Source organism: Triturus cristatus, chromosome 6 (genome assembly GCF_964204655.1).
Source record: "Triturus cristatus chromosome 6, aTriCri1.1, whole genome shotgun sequence".
Lineage (NCBI taxonomy): Eukaryota > Metazoa > Chordata > Amphibia > Caudata > Salamandridae > Triturus > Triturus cristatus.
Genome location: NC_140589.1, coordinates 1,465,834,687 through 1,465,853,895, shown reverse-complemented (window position 1 = coordinate 1,465,853,895; position 19,209 = coordinate 1,465,834,687). Strand labels below are relative to the sequence as shown.

The 19,209-nt window shown below is 44.8% G+C and overlaps 1 protein-coding gene across 5 annotated transcripts in view; it reads right to left on the bottom strand.

The window, feature by feature from the left end:
• Positions 1–19,209, bottom strand: part of VPS54 (VPS54 subunit of GARP complex) — a 541,872-nt gene that overhangs the window by 215,505 nt on the left and 307,158 nt on the right. For all 5 annotated transcript variants that reach the window (XM_085612543.1, XM_085612546.1, XM_085612547.1 and 2 more), the window contains 3 exons: positions 11,127–11,256; positions 3,891–4,072; positions 932–1,044 (listed from right to left, as the gene is read on the bottom strand). In XM_085612543.1, the coding sequence (XP_085468669.1) occupies positions 932–1,044; positions 3,891–4,072; positions 11,127–11,256 (425 nt within the window). The remainder of the gene's footprint in view (positions 1–931; positions 1,045–3,890; positions 4,073–11,126; positions 11,257–19,209) is intronic.

Below are 19,209 nucleotides of genomic sequence, written 5' to 3'. Positions count from 1 at the left end.
TTCGGTGTGCTGCTGTCCCGAAGCTCCGGTGTCTTCTCCGAAGATGTCAGGTGGAGCCGAGGTCGATGAGTGCGCCATGGTGCGTCGAGCTCGTCGATCCCGAATAGTCTTTTTCGATCGAAAAGACTTACAGGCGGGGCAGTCTCGGGCCTCGTGTTCGGGAGAGAGGCAGAGGTTGCACACCTGATGTAGATCGGTGTGGGGAAATTTAGACCCACATTTTGGACACTTCTTGAAGGGAGTCCTTTCCATCGGCCGAGACCGGAGTCGAGATAGGCCCGAAGGCCGCTGCTGATGCCTGGAATCGAGGAAGTGCCGAAGAGAGAGATGAAGAAAATGATTTTCTCTGAAGAATCTCGATGGACGAGGATTTTCGTCGAAGGTCGAACTGGAAAGGTTCGAAGCCGGAGCACGAAGTATTACATCCGAGCCCGATGACGGAAAAAAACAATCTGAGGATGGAGCCGAAGCCCATGCGCAGCACGGACCGAAGGAGGAGTCACCGAACTCGTGACTTCCAAAGATTGTCCAAGAAGAAAAACAAACTGCAAACATCCGGGCCCAACACCAGATGGCGATCTATGCACAGTGTATAATCTGCAGCTCATATGCCTCGAACATAACTTTGTGTGAGTCCGTTGCCCTGGCTAACTACAGCACCTTGTACTGCTTTCAAGGTTGACTGCATCACATTCACATACTTCTCTAGCCCTCCTACCCCAAGACAAACTTTCTGTCTTCTTAGAATCACGTATCATCCTAATCTAACCTCCCAAATGATGTCTGCATTCCAACTACACCAGAACGCTTTTTTATTTCTCTGCACTTCTTTTTAGAGGGAAACATTTGAACATAGCTATGCTGTCCATGTAGTTAAATATGTGGTACAAAAATCTCAGTAAAATAGATAAAATAGGAAAGAGACACTCACCTCCTGTTTTTTTCTCAGGCAACAAAATTTTTCCATCCGTTATAGAATCAACCAAATCCTGAAACTCTGCAGGGACATCAGCTTGTTTCCAACGCTCATTATCTAAGAGCAGGCTTTTAGAGGAAAAATAAAAAAAATAAGTTTATTAAAATTGTGCTCAGTTTTGGAAAACATTATAGGTCTGGTCCATATGAATACTCTAACATCCGTTTTTTAGAAAACATTCAACCTTTCTCCAAGTCTGAAACTTGAAAATAACATCTTAACACATTGCCATTTACCAAGCGATAACGGTGCCTGTGTCGTGCTATGTTCACCTTCATAATAAGCTTTCAGTTACTACAAGGGGCAAGAAAACATTTAGGATGTATAAAAGTGAAATGCCATAGGACACAATAATGTTAATACACTGCTGGATAATATTCAATGCATGAGATGCAGCTTGACAATCGCCCTCTTACCATATTGTGCCATGTTTATTAAACCCTGTCCGCTTGCTCAAATGTTTCCACCACACCTATCTCTATCATTCCCTGGGTGGCAACAGGGAGAAAGCAGGGGGTAGGGTGAAGAAAGTGAAACAAAATGGGTAGTCCAATATTCCCTAACACCCCAACTGAACGAAGCCTACCATGACAGTCCCAAACAGTACAAATTTCTATCCGCAAATCAAGAAACTTGAGGACACCAATGGTGTTTTTTTGTCATTTCCGTAAAAAGCCTCTTCTGGTGAATCTTCAAAATCTCCTCGTCGACTATTAATCACCTTTGCATTTGTACCAATTCCCATGAGGTGATTATTCTTTGGGCAGCCTCAGGAACCTTCCCGCATCATTCTAAAGTTAGATTCTTTAGACCCATCTGAGATTTGCTCAATCACCAGAGAGATGAAAAAAGACGAACTGAAGGACAGAATGCTGAACAATGGCAAACACTCACCCCTAGTCTGAGTTCTGGGTCTAAATCCATCACTGTTTTGCTCACCCTTGGACCCAGCAATATGCAAATCAGTCTTGACCCTGCTCCCAATGGGAACAGTCCAGCCCAAACTGCCAGGCTAGGTCTTCCCAGGATCGGAAACAAGCATCCTAGGACCGGTTGTTCTGGAATATCACTCCTCATCAGCCAGGATAGCTTGAATCCAGTGGCATGGTGAGCCCGGGACCCACGTCTGGTCATACCCGTCCCACTTGGGGTGACAAATGCAAAAAGAACAATTGATGGATACAATACGAAACAATTTCAAACACTCACCACCAGTCAGAGATCTGGGCCTAAATTTATCGTTTTTTTGCTCACCACACCATTTCGGTTTGGACCCAGCCACATGCAAATCAGTCGTGACCCTGCTTCCCATGGGAACAGTCCAACCCGAACTGATCAGCTCATCATGATGCATTTTCTCACCCTCCAATTTTGAATTTGAAAATATGTTTTGTTGAATACAGGAAAAAAATCTGCTCGAAAGAATAGGGGAGTAAATGGAGATGGGAACAATGTAGGCCCCCTTTGTACATTTACAAATCCAAAGTCTCACACTGGTGATGAGGGAGGGATACAACCTCTAGCTCCTTTGAGAACATGGAAGCCAGGGTATCTGCCAAAGAGAGGTGCATGCTACTAGATGATCCACAAAGCACCACTGCTTTGTCGTATCTATTTTCTTCCACTCTACCAAATATCCAAGTTGAACTGCTTGAAGGCAAGTCTGTACATGAGGGAATGCCATCCTCCCTGGGAAACAGGTCTGTAGAATGTTATTGTAGCCAGTCTTGGTGTCCTCCTCAATGAAATACATTTGTTTATCACTGACTGAAGTTGATCATGCTAGGTGATAATGTTAGGGGAGTTGCCTCAGATGGGTAGAACATCCTAGGTAGAGGCCTTATGCTGACTGCAGCTATCCTACCAATCCAGAGGAAGTGTCGCTTGTGCCATTTTCTGAGGTTTTGCTTTATATCTTTATCTATTTGGAAATAACAGAGTAAATACTTGTAACACTGTGTGACCCAACTGTATACCCAGATATGTTATTTTCTTTGCATTTTAGTTTATGGAAATCATCTCTCTCAGGTTCTCATTTGTCGCTGTAGCAGGTTCAACAATAAGGCTTCACATTTTGTGATGTTGATTCTCCACCATGAAACCACTTGTTTGGCTCCTAGTGGCTCTAGAAGACGATGCATAGAATCAGTAGGATCCTCAAGGGTGTCCATAAAACCTCTGCAAACATTGTGCTTTAAAATATTCTGAAACCAGTTTGATTACCCTCATATCTTCTCTTTTCCTAATCACATTTGCTAATGGTTACAGAGTTAGGGCAAATAGGAGTGGGAAAGCGAGCAACCTTGCCAGGTGCCCCACTCTATGCTAATCTGTGGTGAGGTGGTCCTGTTGACAAGGAGGTGGGCTTTTGGGTCTTGGTCGCCCACTGTGTATATGCTTGTCTTCAAAAAAAGCTTTTATCACTGTACCGTATTAACATATTGGTTGTTTTCAATTTGAGTCTAGTGCTGTTATGAAATTGCTGTGTATTGTTTTAAAAAAAATACATAAAGTAAAGCACCACTTGTGAACTGCTAAATATAAAACTCATTGGTAGGGTGACTTTCAAATAAACTAGGTTTAATCCAAAATTTTACAACTCAATGTTCATTAAAACAGACTTATCCTGTTTGTATGTGTTAATAAATGATATCTAAGGCACTGCATGATGCTCACTCTCTCCCTCAGAGCTTACCAGCGTGAGATACAGACAGGGAGAGCGCCATAGAATTGACAGACAATGCAAACACATTTACATGTTTATATTTTTTGGCATTCGCACACAGCACTTTTAATTCATAGTTTCCGAAACTGATAGATTAAACAGCAGATTGTAATATCCAGTTCCTTCCAGATTATGAGATTATCCTGCTGAGGTTTCGTCAAAGAATAAAAAATAACGAAAATGCCAAACCTTAGTTTTGTTTTTCGCTCTTCATGGAATCGGTTGACAAATTTGTTAGCTTGACTTTGAAGTGCCCCACGCAATGACATACTTCTTCGCCCACAAACCTTCTCAGTGTCCAGCACAAAGGATTCCACCTTCCGTGAAAGGGCAACAAATTCTGAAGAATTCAGCTTCTCGAGAAATCCATCCTAAATGACATATGAGATCTGCTGTTAGACTTGACAGTTAACTGTCATAAAAATGGCTAGTAAAAAACAACACAGTATGAAATTACCACGTCTTTTGAAGTAACCTACATATTGAATACTATACACCTACATTACTCATTCATTAAAACAGGCCTCAAATTCATCAAAATTTGGTCAGAGTTGACCATATATGTTCTCTTTTCATAGTTATGCCTATTATCAGATAGTAGCAAAGCTCCAGGTGGGTTACACATTTTATGAAGCAAACATATTCACTGGCAGTAGTTGGAATTTCTTCCTTCCATCTCTTGGTGATTAAATGCTTGGGAATCGAGGCTCCTAAAAAGAATAGATTTCCCAGTCACCCTCACTTAGGTGTACTAGGAGAGGGCAGACCTAACAGTGGTGTTTTGGTATGGAATTCAATTTTTCAATTCACCTCTTACTCCAGGAAGATGGCTATGGAATTCCAAAGGTCAGACTGTGGTATTCTATCATCATATAGCTGGTGGTTGCAGGTGAGACCACCAGCACTGATTTTTGGAGGACCTTCACTTATTTTTCATCAACCGACTTTGATCCAGAGCAAGAGACAGAACACTGAAAAAGGCAGAAAGTAGGAGGATCAGAAACAGGGTCGGATTGGGAAGGCGGGCAGTCGGGAATTGGATGATGGGCCGATGCCTAAGGGTGATATGTGGGCCAGTTTTTAAAGGACCTCTGCTTCATTCCTGCCCTCCCAGGCCATCGCACTTCAGCCTATGGTGGGCGGGGCCAGGGTGTTAAGAGTGACAATCTGCCTTAATGGTGATTCGGTGTTGTTCTACTTGTTGGGTCATTCTTACCTCGGCCCCTTCCCCCCAGTGGGGCCGCAAAGCAGTCTTTTGCCCCTGATCCCGCTCCTGCAAGGCCATCACAATCAGGCAATGGTGGTTGGGGGCGGGTGGCAGGGGCCTCACTGGGGGAACAGGACTTTAGTATATGGGCCATCTACATCTCAGGCCACACTGGAGCAGAAATAGCTGTCTCTTTTTCTTGGCTCCTCCCCTGCAAGGCCATCACCCTGAGGCTATGGAGGGCTGGGGAAGGAGTGAACTGAGAGAAGCCTTCCTGGAGGGTGTGTGTGTGTATTTGCATATCCCTCACTGTGAGGTGACCTTTATTAGACTTTTATTAAACTAGAGAGGATGTGGCGTTGTGGCCAAAGCTACCGACTTTGGCAGTTGGAGACCAGGTTCCAGTCCCAGCGCCAGCTCAACATCATGTGATTCTGGGCAAATCACTTAATCTCCCAAAGTCTAAAGTAAAAATAAATGTGATCTTGTGTAGTGTAACTATTTCCCGTGTAAATCGTTCCAATGCGCTAGCAATGAGTCCACATTATGTAAAACTATAGAAAAGCAATTAGAAAATAAAACAGCAACTTATTTATGTCATACGATTCTACAAGGGCCAGAACATGATAATTAGAGAGCACTCTTTATATAAAAATATCCATATTCATTTTTAACATGAACATAGCTTTTCTGTCTTTTTTTTAGCTTAACTGTTAGTCACAGTTGAGTAAAGCATCTTTAAAACATATTTTAAAGTGCTTTCAACTTACATTGGCCGTTTACATACTGATCAAAGGAAAACAACGGCCAGGATATTAAAATACAGGTCATGTCGGTAAAAAGACAGCGAAGTGGGAACCCTAACCACATCAGGTATTGTGGCCCTTGGGCCATTTTCTTTCAACTTGCCTACCTAGTCAAAATGCAGTGCTTCTCGTTTTCACCAATCGTACTAATGCTATGGGCTTTAAAATGTTCAGGTTACTAAACATTTCTCTAAAAAGGAGTCCAATGAGGCTAACCAAATGATGTTTCGTGAAAGTGCCTGATACGCAAATACGGGCCACTTTTATGGGACTGCCTGGGCCTAATTGCAATCCCAATCCGACCCTGATTAGAAAGATTAAAAAACTGTGATAAAGGAAGAAAGTAGAAATAAAAGAGAACTTGCAAGAATGAGATCAAGGCAGGGAGTGTCTGGTGGTGGATTAAAGATGCAGGAGGTGAAAGCAAGACTATGCAGTCTTGGTGTTCAGCACTCTGACCTACAAAAGCGCCAGCTGCAGATGTCTGAGCAAAACTTTGGGCCCCTACAATTATTCTTTAACAAATTAAGCACTGCATGCACCTACAGTGGTTGGGCATCTACTACAACAAAGGTTGTCATCAGGCAATCATCAGTATATTTTCTTCAGAGTATAATAAAGGTGGAGCATAGAAAGCCACTAGGACTGTACTCTCGTTTGGCAGGGAACTTTGATGTTTACCGTCAGACCGCCATCAGGAGCTATTGTATGTGATCTTCGTATAGACGAGATAATTACCGAATCTGGAAGCGGGTGTGATCTTAACAAGAGAGAATCTTGATCTAGGGCCTTGTATTTCTTAAGTACCTTGGAGGTAGCCGACTGAAGATGTAGTTCAGAAAAACTGCATGGCTGGATCTAAAATACCAGGAACCAGTGGCCAAAAAAGCCTTGAAGAAGCCCTGTTATAAATGGTCTCGAAAATCACTGAGGTAGATGTCGTAGGAGTCTGAATGGAGATGTTCAGTTTTGAAGCCCCTCTAACCAACACCTCATTAAAAGTGTTGATATCATCTATTGGCGACACTGTGGGAGTTGAAGAGTCAGATAGTGTTGGAGCATAATCTCTAATCGAAGTATGTGTAGAGTGTGATGAAGGAATATAGTGTCTTCATTTCGAGGTTTTGCATGGAGAAGATCTCCCACTATGATATCTGTGTCGCCTTGAACAAGACCTGGATCTCCTTGAAGAAATAAATCTCCTGGGTGTTTTAGATCTTCTTGGCGACCAAGATCTAGTACGAACTTTAGATTGTCTAGAGTCTTTGCTGGTCGGTGCAAAAGGGGCCAGAAGAGTAGCTGGACAAGGTCTACTGGGATAAAACCTCAAAGACTCCGTTCCCTTTGGGGAAGCAGAAGGAGACATTCGCTACTGGTGTGACGTCCCTTGTGGGTGAATATGCTCTTGAACACTCAGAGTCTGAGGAATGTGGTATTGGTTTTCTTTGAAGCAGCGAAGCCAGTCTGCCAAGTGCCCGCGAGAAGGTGAAGCAGAAGACAGGGGTCTTGGCGCTGAATGAGACTGTTCCTTATTTTGCGATTCAAATGTTGGTGGTCTTAACGTCGATGGAGGCAGTCTTGATGTCGCAGGAGAGGTTTTAGACATGAACGGATGGCCTTGTCTCGACGATGAAAGTGGTCTCGATGTCGACTTACTGTGATGTCTCGATGTTGACGGCAAAGTACACCTATTCTCGACGGAGAGCAAGTTGGTACGGTATCTGTTCCTGATGTCATAAGCCTCGACATCGATCAAGAAAGTGGTTTTCATGTGAGCAGGAACAGTGTGCATAGGTAGGTGGTAAAATACCTCCTCGCACCTCTAGACGACCTGAGGTTGGGTACTCACTGCTCCACTGAAGACTCAGCAATCTGATCCGCTGACTGTTCTTTAGTGTTCCCCTTGACATTTTCCTTCAGTGCTCGCAATCTTCTGGACAATGGTCTTCTAGGAAGCAAACTATGCAGAGGTTGTGAGGGTCTGGTTTGGCATTTTTCTTTCCACAAATAGGGCACTTAACAAATAGTGAAGGCATTTTGGACAGGAAAAAGGAAAAAAACTTGACAAAAAAGGCTGGAAAATGTCTCTTGTCCTAAAGGATGTCAAGTAAAATTGGTTTTGGAAGCTTTCAAAGGGATTTTTATCAATAAAAGTAAAAAAAAGGCCGAGCTCAGTGCTCCAAGTTGCTGCTGACGGGAGACGGAAAAATGAATTAACCTAACAGTCACCCCTGGTACATGATGGGACATTGGAGCAAGGATGGATCCTAAAAGGTACAGTGTCAGTTTAAATCTGGATCTATAGCCTCCGTTTTACAGGAGAGGATTGTGACAGATATTTCTTATCTCTTTTTATATCTGTTTTTTATTCCCAATTAGGAATGGTTTTTTAAACACAACATAAATGAACCATACATACATTAGTTATATATAAATATATATATCCTTTCAGACTATGGATACGCGCATACACACAAGTATATATATATATATACACACACACACACACACATGTATTGCAAAGTGCTTCGGGATCCTGCGCGTGGGCGGGACAATTCAGAGATTATGACTATTGATGAAGATCCCCTGGAAGAGAACAAGTTATTTACCGTCAGTAACACTCTTTCTGGTGGATACTCTAGCTAATCGCAGATTCCTCACCTTTAGAATATTCACAAGACTGCATTCGGAGAGTTTTCTCAACAGTGCTCCTGCACGCCGTTGGTGGTATTGTTCGTCTAAGCAGTGACTCAACATTGCCCCAGAAGTGATCGAGCAGAGCCACATATAAGCATCACCCCTGACAGCTCACATCAGTTTCTGTCACCTTTCTATTTAGGCGCCTCCAGATGCAGAGCGTTAAACAAATTGTAGGCGACACTGTGCCAGTCTCTAATTTGGGAACTTCTCAGATGTAAAAGAGGCATCCACACAATGGAGGGAGGATGGAGGGCAGTGAGGAATCTGCAGTAAGCTACAGTATCCATAAAAAAATGTGTTATCCAAGCTAAGTAACTTGTTCTTCTGATAGATACAACTAACAGCAGATTCCTCACCTTTAGAATAGATACCGTAGAAGGACCTGCCAAAGGGTGAGCGCGTGGGTATTGGACTCAGTTAAATGCAGTGGGAAGGTCATTTTGGTCAGTCAAAACAGTAGAGTTTAGTGAATGTATTCCTGCTGCCGATGTCGCAGCCTGGCGGATATCCAACACAGGCATCCCTCAGACCAATGCTGTTGAGACAGCCTTTACCCTGTTGGAATGGGCTATCAAACCTTCATAGGGCTACTTCTTGTGCAGTGCTTAGCAGTTTAATACAGAGGACTGTTTACCTCGACAAGGTCTTCTTTCACACTTTTATCCTTTTTTGTTACAGAAAACCCCAGAAAGAGCTGATCATCCACATAATGTTCCTTTTCAGACCCAAGGTCTTCGCGATTTGCACTTAAAAAAAAAAGCAAAACCAGCAATTTGTAAAAATCCCACAATTTTTACAAAAGGACCCGCAAAATATGCTAAAAAAAACATGACGTTCACCCTCTCTTTACTGGCTCCGTGCTGCCGCTGAGCCAGTAAAGAGAGGGTGAGCAACTGGCCAGCAGGCAGCATAGGTGTTAAATCCCTCTGTCGCCTGCCTTTGAAAATGCAAAGAGCCCCCTTCTGTGCAATTAGCCTGCAGCCCACCTGACACGTTTGTCTGTCCCTGTGGACTCTGAAGGCCCTTGAAAGGCTTTCCTGCACCCCATCCTCCACTGCACTGCTGTCCTTCGACCCGCTCATTCCTATTAACCTCTAACCTCTTCCATGTCTTCTCTTTTTTTATATACCCTGAACCTTCTCTACCACCACTCTATCGCCTGCACCCACCCGTCTCCAGTCCCTGCTGCCTTGCATGCACAGGTTATCTGTTGCCAAAAAGAGCAGGTTTCATATTGTAATCTACTCTCTTTGGCATCAGACACCCTCTGGTTTCAGGTGCGGTGCTGGTGGAGACTCTGCAACGTTACAGACTGACATGGCATAGTCTCCAGCAGTGACAGAGCACAGGCCTTCAGTATTTTTGTGGCAGGCCCATTTTTGCTAACCGCAAAAATACAGCACATATTGAGGTTTTGGGCTGCAAATGTTGCTTTTTTTGGTTGCAAAATTTGCCCCCCAAGGCTGCAAAATCCTATGGGGTCTGCTTTGTGCAGTGGATGTAAAAGCTCTATGCCCTCTTAGGTTCTATACAATTAATTCTCTCTTCCTCTTTTGAGCGGCGAGGTGGGACAAAAACAGCTGGCAGTGGTAGAATGCCCAAAGTGGAAGGGAGTGACGATCTTTTGGTAGGAGGGCTGTCCAGGTAATCAGCACCAATTTATCTGAAAGAAGGTGATGTAGGGCCATTTTACTGATATTGCCTTAGTGAGCAGGTATGTAAAAGCTCAAAGGGAAAGCACATAAGAAATGTCAGGACCAGATTTCAGTTCTACTGAAGCATTGGGGGTGAAAACGTTGGTCAAACCTTTAATAAAACGCATCACAACCGCTGACTTAAGCAAGGACGGTTAGTCCAGTGAACACAAGAAGAACGAGAGGTCCAACGCATAACACTTCACTGTACCAAACACACAACCCTGCTTGGCCAAAGACAGCACCAACAAAAGAGCATCTCATGGATTCTGGGCTGCAAGGATTCGGATTTTCAGGCATCAAACTAGGCAACAAATTTCTCCCAGCACCTTGCATAGATGGACTGTCATCCTTGAGGCCAGCTGCCCATCCACAACCACTTGGGATGGTGAATCAAATGCATTCAGGTGAGGCCATTGAATCTCTCACACATGGAGCCTGTGTTTTTGGATGTAGGACCCTGCCTCATTGCTGAGAGAGAAGGTCCTCCTGAAATGGTAGTATGATCAGAGGACAAATGCTATGGGGCTCTGGGTACCACACTCTCTTTGCCCAGTCTGGGCAAGGAGAACTATTTGCTACTGGTCAGTCTAAATCTTCTTCAGAGCTTGAAGCAGGAAAGGTAACGAAGGAATGCATACAGGAGCCCCTTGATTGCCTTGACGATGCTGCACAGTCTGAATGGTGGAAAACATCTGTTGCATTTCCCACTCCTCGAAGATGTCCTGCGTCACATCTAGATGGAGATGCCACTCATGATCTGCCAGTGGATGCCTGCTTAGCTCATTTGGCCAGGCAGGAGTTTGGCTGACAGAAAGATGGCGCCCTTGGAGAGGAAAAGAATGATCTAGTTATACTGAAGAGTTATATTAAATATGAAAAACATGACTTACACTAAGTGTGGGTATAAGGAGTTTATGTTATTATGGATTACCTGTTTTGTATTACATGCAAAAACCATGCAAAAATACAAAATATATATCTGAGTGCAAAACTATATGTTAACACATCAACTTACTTTTGCTCTTGCCATGAGAAATTTGACACACCGATCATGGCAGATATCAGAGGCGCTGTAAAGTAGCTCTTGGATGTTATTTGCGAGTTTTCCAAGCTCCAAATCAGTTACCTTTATGTCGTCACTGATTCTGAAAACGAAAACTGATATGTTTTTATTATTTTACTAGGCAAGTCCTCATACATTTGAAGTGTGATTCTTTCAAACATTACCTTTATATGAAAAATACACTTTCTTGATGGATAGGAATAAACCTTACCTCCAATTGCCCACAATACTACAGGTGCAGGCACAGAGAAGAAACTGTGTAAAACAACTTTAACTACTGTATCAAAAACATTATCTACCTCTATTAAATTTCTTGCACATTTTCAGTTCCTCTTCACTCAGTTTATCCTTTCTATCTTTTGCCAGTTTTATTCCAACAAAATGTTAAAACATTCTATTAAAACCGCTCCACCTTTCTCTAACTCTTGAACCATCACAATTTTTGTATCCAGTCTATATCAATACTCTATTATTTAACAGCCTTTAAAGCTCTTCATCTGAATCAACTTGACTATCTACTCTCTTAATTATGCAGGTCACAAAAAGCTCAAATGTAAAAAATATATTAGGACTAGATACATTGCTTAAATGAAACCATTCTCTAGTGGGTCCCTTCTCTATGGAACTCTACCTGAAGAACTGAGACAAAATTTACTTAGTTGGGGAGTGTTACATAGTTGATGCCCTATTCTCTTCGCGAAATATCGCTAAAGATGGGTTTAGCAAGGGTGATGGGGTGCCCTTTAATAATCAAGTTACAACTTGCCATGACCTAGTGTTGATAAGTTACAAGTAGTAAGATAGGAGAGTTGAGTGTGGAGTACGAGACACCCTTCTGACATAGTTTTAAGCAGGTTTCGGATATGCCCCTGTTGATCTGTTTGAGGTACCTTCTTTTTTGAGCATTAGCTTTTGAGAGATGCCTTTCTGATATTTTTTGCGAGATACCCCTATTGCGAATAGAGGTGCATTCTGTAAATTAACAGGTACTCATTTTGTTTTATAGAAGTATCACTTATTTTCATGTTTTATGGTAAGTTCTGTTAGATCATCCTGGCATCCTACTTCTAATGTTCCTGTGTCTTGCGTGATGAAGGGTGGTTGATGTGTTGAAAGCTATAAAGTATATCTGTGATAGTAGGTTGGAGGTTCCTTTTGTCCTTGCAATAACGTGGATAGGGTTCACGTTATTGTGAATGCCTGATGCACACGGGAGATAAGTTGTAAATTGTGTTTTATTTTACTTTCTATTGCTTCGAGTTGGCATAGTGAGGGAGATATTTTATAATCCTGTGTTCATGTCAGGAGGACTACCATGACATTAAAAGCAAGTTTCCAATCTATGACCTAATAGGAGCTGAGCTGTAAAGACAGAAGCTCCTGGATGAAGATGTCTTTTCCAGGTGAGTCTTGCTGTGCAGATTTGCCTGGCATCTTGTAACTGGCAGGAACTATGCATTTGAGTACAAATGGTGCAGAGATAACTATGAAACAGAAAATATGTTAAAGAATCCACTACCAGATTTTAAAAAAACTATCCAGTCTGCCTAAACCTGGTAGTCATACCTTTCAGTCTCCAGAATTAACAATTCTTCTATCTATATACAAACCATTATGAATACACTGACTGTTTTAGACTAGTTCATCTTTTGTTAAGTTGTACTAACATTTCACTACTCTTTCCGTGAAAAGTGAAGAAAGAAAGTGCTTCTCATGTTTTTCCTGAACCTCCCCACTTACAATCTCATACTGTGAACTACAATCTCTATTTTCAGAATCAATTCTGAATGATAAATCCACATTTCTCTAATTGTGTCAACACTTGTAGGAATTTGAATGATCATAAGCCATTCTTTCCGCAAGTGTATTAATAAGTAAATTCCTGAGACTCCCTCAGAGATTTGTGGCTTAGACCATGCACCATTTAGATCTCAAGATTGGCTCTAATCGGACTTCATCATTCTGCAGATAAGGCCCCTTGTGTTAGAGGTAATAGGTCTGATGTGGCATTACTAGTAATATGCAGAGTGGTGAAGAACTCATGTTGTCTTATTGGCTCCCTTTAAAACCAATACCCTGGTGGTTGGCACCCAACATTTTTCCTCCACCACCACTACAAATGGGTATTTACTGTAATCTGAGTTTTGCGCGACTATCTACTTTAATGGTGTTTGTTTGGCACAGGCTTAGCCACATGGGTAGCCAAACTCTTTACAGAAAGGGCAACAATCAATCCCAAACAGTAGAGAGCCATGAAGAACAAGTTACTTAGTTTCAGTAACGCCTTATCTGGTAGAGAGTATCTAGCTGCAGATTCCTTACCTTAGAATTATCCCCAGGCATCAGACTGGATCTGGAAATTTTTCGCTAGCAGTATCCCTACTCACTGGTGGTGGCGTCATTCGCAACCACGTGGCGGCAGCTGCTGCGAAAGTGACATGCACAGTGCCTATATAGGTGCCACAACAGCGCGCTGACGTCAGTCTCTTTTCGCGATTTTCCACGCCATGAGTGCGAAGCAATTGGGAACACTGATCACTGGTGTGGAAAACTAGGGCCCTGAAAGGAGAAACAACCCTTGTTCCTAGAAATCTGTTCGCTTCTTGGCCAATGCATGGTAAGTCTTAAAGCAGAGCACGATTCATCGGGAGATAGTCCGCTTCTGCACAACATTTCCCTTCTTTGGTCGGACATTTCCCACCTCCACCCATAACTCTTGCGCAGTTAAGGTAGAACGGCAACACTCATTTTTAGTCCAGCAGATGAAATCGCTCCTTTTCTTTAGACGGATGTGACAGAGTGTAAAAAGTAGGCAGGGTGATGTACTGGCCAACATGAAAGGGAGTGACAGATTTCGGCAGCAAGAAAGCTCTAGTTCATAGAGCCAGCTTGTCTGAGTACATGTTCAAGTAAGGAGGCTTGGATGACAAAGCCTGAAACTCACTGACCCTCGGGGAAGATGTTATTGCCACCAGGAAGGCTGTCCTGATGGTAAAGAGATTGAGAGGACAGTAGTGCAAAGGCTCAAAGGGAGTGCACAGAGAAGTCAAGATTAGATTAAGTTCCCACTGAGACATGATGAAGAGTGAAGGAGGAAACATATGTTGCAAACCTTTCAAGAACCTATGTACAATAAGGGATTTGAAGAGGAATGACTGGTCAGGCAACCGCAGAACGGCTGATATAGCAGAAATGCTGACCTTTAAGGTGCCCAGAGCAGAGCCCTGCTGAGAAAATGAAAGAATAAATAGAAGAACCTGAAAAAGGGGAGCAGAAAGGGGTCAACTTGGTTTTTTGCACATCATGCCACAAACTTGCCTCAACACTAGGCATGAACCGTTTAAGTGGAGGGACGCCTAGCTGCCAAGATAATATTGCAGACTTCGGTCGGAAGATCACAAGCTGTCAACTCTCACAGTTCAATCTCAATGCAAGAAGGCAGAGCGTTGGTACCATTATGGACAAATTTGTCATGGGCCGCATTCGCTCCACCTTTTCATCTTTTCCAATTGAGCCAACCTCCTTCCCTCCTCTCACTATGACTATCGAGAAGGTAGATACCACACATTTCATTTCAAAACTTTATAAAGAATGCACGGCACTGAAACCCATTGACAACAGCAAAATACGTAAGGCCTGGGAAGTTGACTTGGGAACGACAATTACAGATGGGCAATGGGCCAAATGCTGCTTGGTTACACAAGATGTCTCGCTGAATAGTAGACACAAGCTCTTACACTTCAAATTTCTACGCCACTTATATTTCACTCCAGCATTGGCACAAAAAGATAGATCCTTACAGGCTGCACAACTGTCGTAAATGCCACGCCCCTCAGGCCGATTTCACACATCTCACCTGGACATGTCTGAAACTGCAAAACTACTGGGAATGCATACATTCTACACTTGGGAAAATGATTAATCTTCCACTGACACCCATCCCTGAAGTGGCTCTACTGGGCTACACAGTGAACTTCCCCAAAAAGGTCAGACGGTTCGCCTCACTAGGTTTGTTGTTGGCGAAACAAGAGGTGGCCATCTATTTGGGGACCAAGTCTGTCCTGACCGTCCAAAACAGGCTACATAGTCTAGCGTATTGTAACGTTAACAGTGAAACGTATGCGAGTGTGATGCCTAGCTCGTCCCGGCCCAAGGATATATGGAGCCCCTACCGGTCATACATTGAGGCCCTACGTCAAGACGCCGATCAACAACTGGAACAAGGCATAGTGCCAGAGGGAGTGGGGTAATTGGGACTTTAAAGCTGTTACTGTCCTATTGTATTATGACTGTTGAGAACACACCGAATATGTGCAAATTCCACATACACAAATCACGTACATTGAGGTTTTGAATCGGGCGTGGTGCTATCAGAAGGGGTACTTCTCCCTTTTAGCTTTAGAATCGTACGGTGTATACAACAGCCTTTAACCACCTGGTAAATATCTTGAGAACTGCGAACTGTATTGTTTGTGAATATAATTGTGGCGCGACAATATGCAATGACTTACTGGTGAACGACTTCATATGTACACTATCTTTTTTGTATTGAAGAAAATGAAAATAAAGTTATAAAAAAAAGAAGAAAAAAAAAGAAGGCGGAGCGTTGACAGGTTCGAGTGGAGAACCTTCCTCTGCTGCTGCAACAGAAGATCCTTCCGAAGAGGCAGCCTGATTGGATGACCAATGGCCATGCTCAACAGCTCAGGATACTAAACTCTCTGAGCCCAGTCCGAAGCCACAAGGATGACTTGGGCCCGGTCACTCCTGATATTCTTGAGCACTCTGGGCAGGAGTGGTATGGGCAGAAAGGCATACAGGAGGTCTGAGATTCACTCAGAATGAAGAGTGTCAGAGAGTAAGCCGCCTTGATAACTTCAGGGTGTTTAACTGCTGACATTGCGAATTCTCAGCAGTGGCATACAGATCTAACCAAGGCTCTCCCCACTGTTGAAAAAGACCTTGCACCACCACTACATGGGGACGCCACTCATGATCCGCAAGACATCATCGGCTGAGTTCATCCACCCTGGTGTTCAGAGAGCCTGCCAGGTGTTGAACCACCAGGGATATGCCCGGACGTTCTAGCCATTTTCAGAGATGCAGGGCCTCTTGACAAATGGTTCACAAACCCACCCTACCCTGTTGGATGGAGTACCACATGGCAGTGGTGTTGTCCGTGAACACCTGCACTAGCCTTCTCTTGATGGAGGGTACAAAGGCTTTTAATACCAACCGGTTCACCTGGAGCTCAAGAAGGTTGACGTGGAGTCGGGATTTCACCAGAGACCTCTGATCTCCACCTCTCCCAAATGACAGCCCCATCCCAGGAGTGGTGCAGCTGTCAACACAGTCAGATCTGGTTGGAGGGGGGAAAGGGGTTCACCGCTGACTTAATTGCAGTTTGTTAGCCACCACTGCAGATATTTTGTAGTTGCCTCCGAGATCTGGACCATGTCAGAGAGCTTCCTCTGATGCTGCACCCAATGAAACTTCAGGTCCCACTGCAGAACCAGCATATGCCAGCGGGTATTTGTCACAAGCATGATGCAGGAGGCCATGAGGCCCAGCAGGCTCACAGTCAGTCTCACCAAAATCCAGGATAGAGGCTGAAGCATCAGTATCATGCCCTTAATATCCTGGACTGCATAGTGTCCAGAACATCTCTGGTTAAAGGGAGCATCTGAGAGGGAGTCAGGTGTGACCTTGGCAGGTTGGTAGTGAACCCCACCGAATGCAGGAGGTCTGCCGCAGTCTGGAGGTTGGAGACAACAGCCTGGGGTGAACTTTCCTTCAACAGCCAGTCGTTGAGATAGAGAAAGACTGCCACCCCTGATCTCCGCAGATGAGCTGCAACAACCGCCATCAACTTGGTGAACATCCAAGGGGTGTTGGTAAGGCCAAAAGGGAGCACATTGGCCTGAAAGTGATCGATGCCCACCACAAACTGCAGGTAACAATTGTGGGCAGGCAGGACGGGAATGTGGAAATATGCGTCCTACAAGTCCAACGCTACCATCCAGTCTCCTAGGTCCAGGGCACTCAGGATTCATGCAAGTCTGAGCATTTTGAACTTATCCTTCTGGAGGAAGAAATTGAGAGGGTGCAGGTCTAGGATAGACAAACGCCTCATCCTTACTGGACACCAGGAAGCAGCGGGGAATTGCAATCACAACCTACTTCTGGTATCAGCACCCTCTCAATGGCTCCCTTTGTGAAGATAGCCATCACTTCCAGGTGGAGCAAGAGATGTCCTTCGTCAGCCTGTTGCAAGCAGGTGGCATGGGTGGAGGGGTAGTCACGAAGAGGAGGGAGTATCCCCTCCATTCAATTTGGAGAACCCATCGGTCTGAAGTTCTAGTCCTCCAATTGGGCAGGTGATGGCGTATCCTGTCTCCCATTGGGTGCCCATGATGGTAAGAGGGTAGATCATTAGGGTTTGGAGGCTGCCAGAGGGTGGTGGACTGCCTGACCCACGGGGTCTGTGGGTACTGCGTCCTCGGTCATGCAGAGGCTGGGAAGCTTGCACACTGCAGTTGCTGGAAGGGTATAGACGTGGCTGGAAGCTCCTTCTGTGGCCATGAAAGGCAAACTGGGGATGGCGAGGGGCCATGGAACCTGGCCATAGCCCTGCTGCTCTTAAAGCACTCCAGCGCTGAATCTGCCTAATCTCCGAAGAGACAGGAGACATCAATGCCGAGACATCCCCTGAAAAGCTGGTTGTTCTCAGCCCGGCGTGGATCCATAAGGCCACCGTCGAGGAAACCGCTCTGCCCAGCGAGTCAGTGGTATCCAGTACACATCCGATTGAGAACTTAGCTGCACCTCTAAAGTCGGCAACAGCCCGGGAAAGTATGGCCTGGGCTTCCTACGGAACTACGGACAGCATCTGTGCAACCGAATCCCGTAGAGTATGGGAGTAATGGCCCAAAAGGCATGCTTTGTTCATGGACTGGAGTGCCAAGATGGAAGAAAATATCTTCTTGTCAAAGGTGTCAAGCCTCGTGGATTCCATATCCGGTGAATCGGTAAGGAATTCACCAGGATTAACATGGGAGGTAGAGGCTTGGATCACCAAGCTCTCAAAGGTAGGGTGTTGGTTGAGGAAACTGGGGTCCCCTGGTGTGGGGCAGTGGTGACGGGCAATCGTCCTGTTCCCAGGATCCCCTGTGCTGGGCTTGGACCAAGTCCCAAGCATGGAGTCTATAAGGGCTTCATTACATGGGAGAAGCTGTTCTGAGGGGGTCACTCCCGGCTGAAGCACCTCTGTCAAGACGTTTGTCTTGACTGCCACTGATGGTAGGCTAAGGTCCAGGACCTCAGACGCCCTCCTCATCACCATTGCAAAATACACTCCCTCCTCTGTAGCCACAGTAGGGGAAGAAAGCATGCCAATATCTAGAAAAGTGTCCAGTCCACTGGCCTCTGACAAGTCAACACGCCAGTCTATGTTGGTATCTAAGGGCTGATATTCTTCAGTGTCCGGTGACCCCTCCTACTCCTTCCAGAGTCCTAGCCCATAGGAATAGGGCGCAGGCTCCGGCCTGGAAGGCATGGCTCCAGTCAGCGCCAGACGACGCCCTTCTGGCTCCAGGTCAGAGTTGGTGATAAGAATTGGGACGGCGCCACCTGGTCAGAGCCAAGAGTGTCGGCATTGATACCGTTGTCTGGGAAGGTCAAAGTGGTACGAACGGCATTGGCCCAGATCCAGCCATGGATCCAAGGGGCCTGACTGACACCAGGGCCGGACCAGCCGGCTTGGAACCATTAGGGGCCCCTCCCGAATCTGCAATGTTCAAAGGCGTGCTGGCGGGAACGGGCTGCTTAAATAGGAGGCGTATGGCCTAATAAAACTCCTGGAGTTGAGCAGAGGTCACTTTGGCTCCCAGAAACTCAGGGAAGCCTGGAACCAGCACAGGCGCTGGCTCAACAGCAGAGCCAGGACTGGAATGACAATGCTCCCTTGTCTCATTTGTCTTGTGGTGGGACTTACTCTAGTGACCCGATGACTTTGAGTGCGACAAAGCTCATGGGC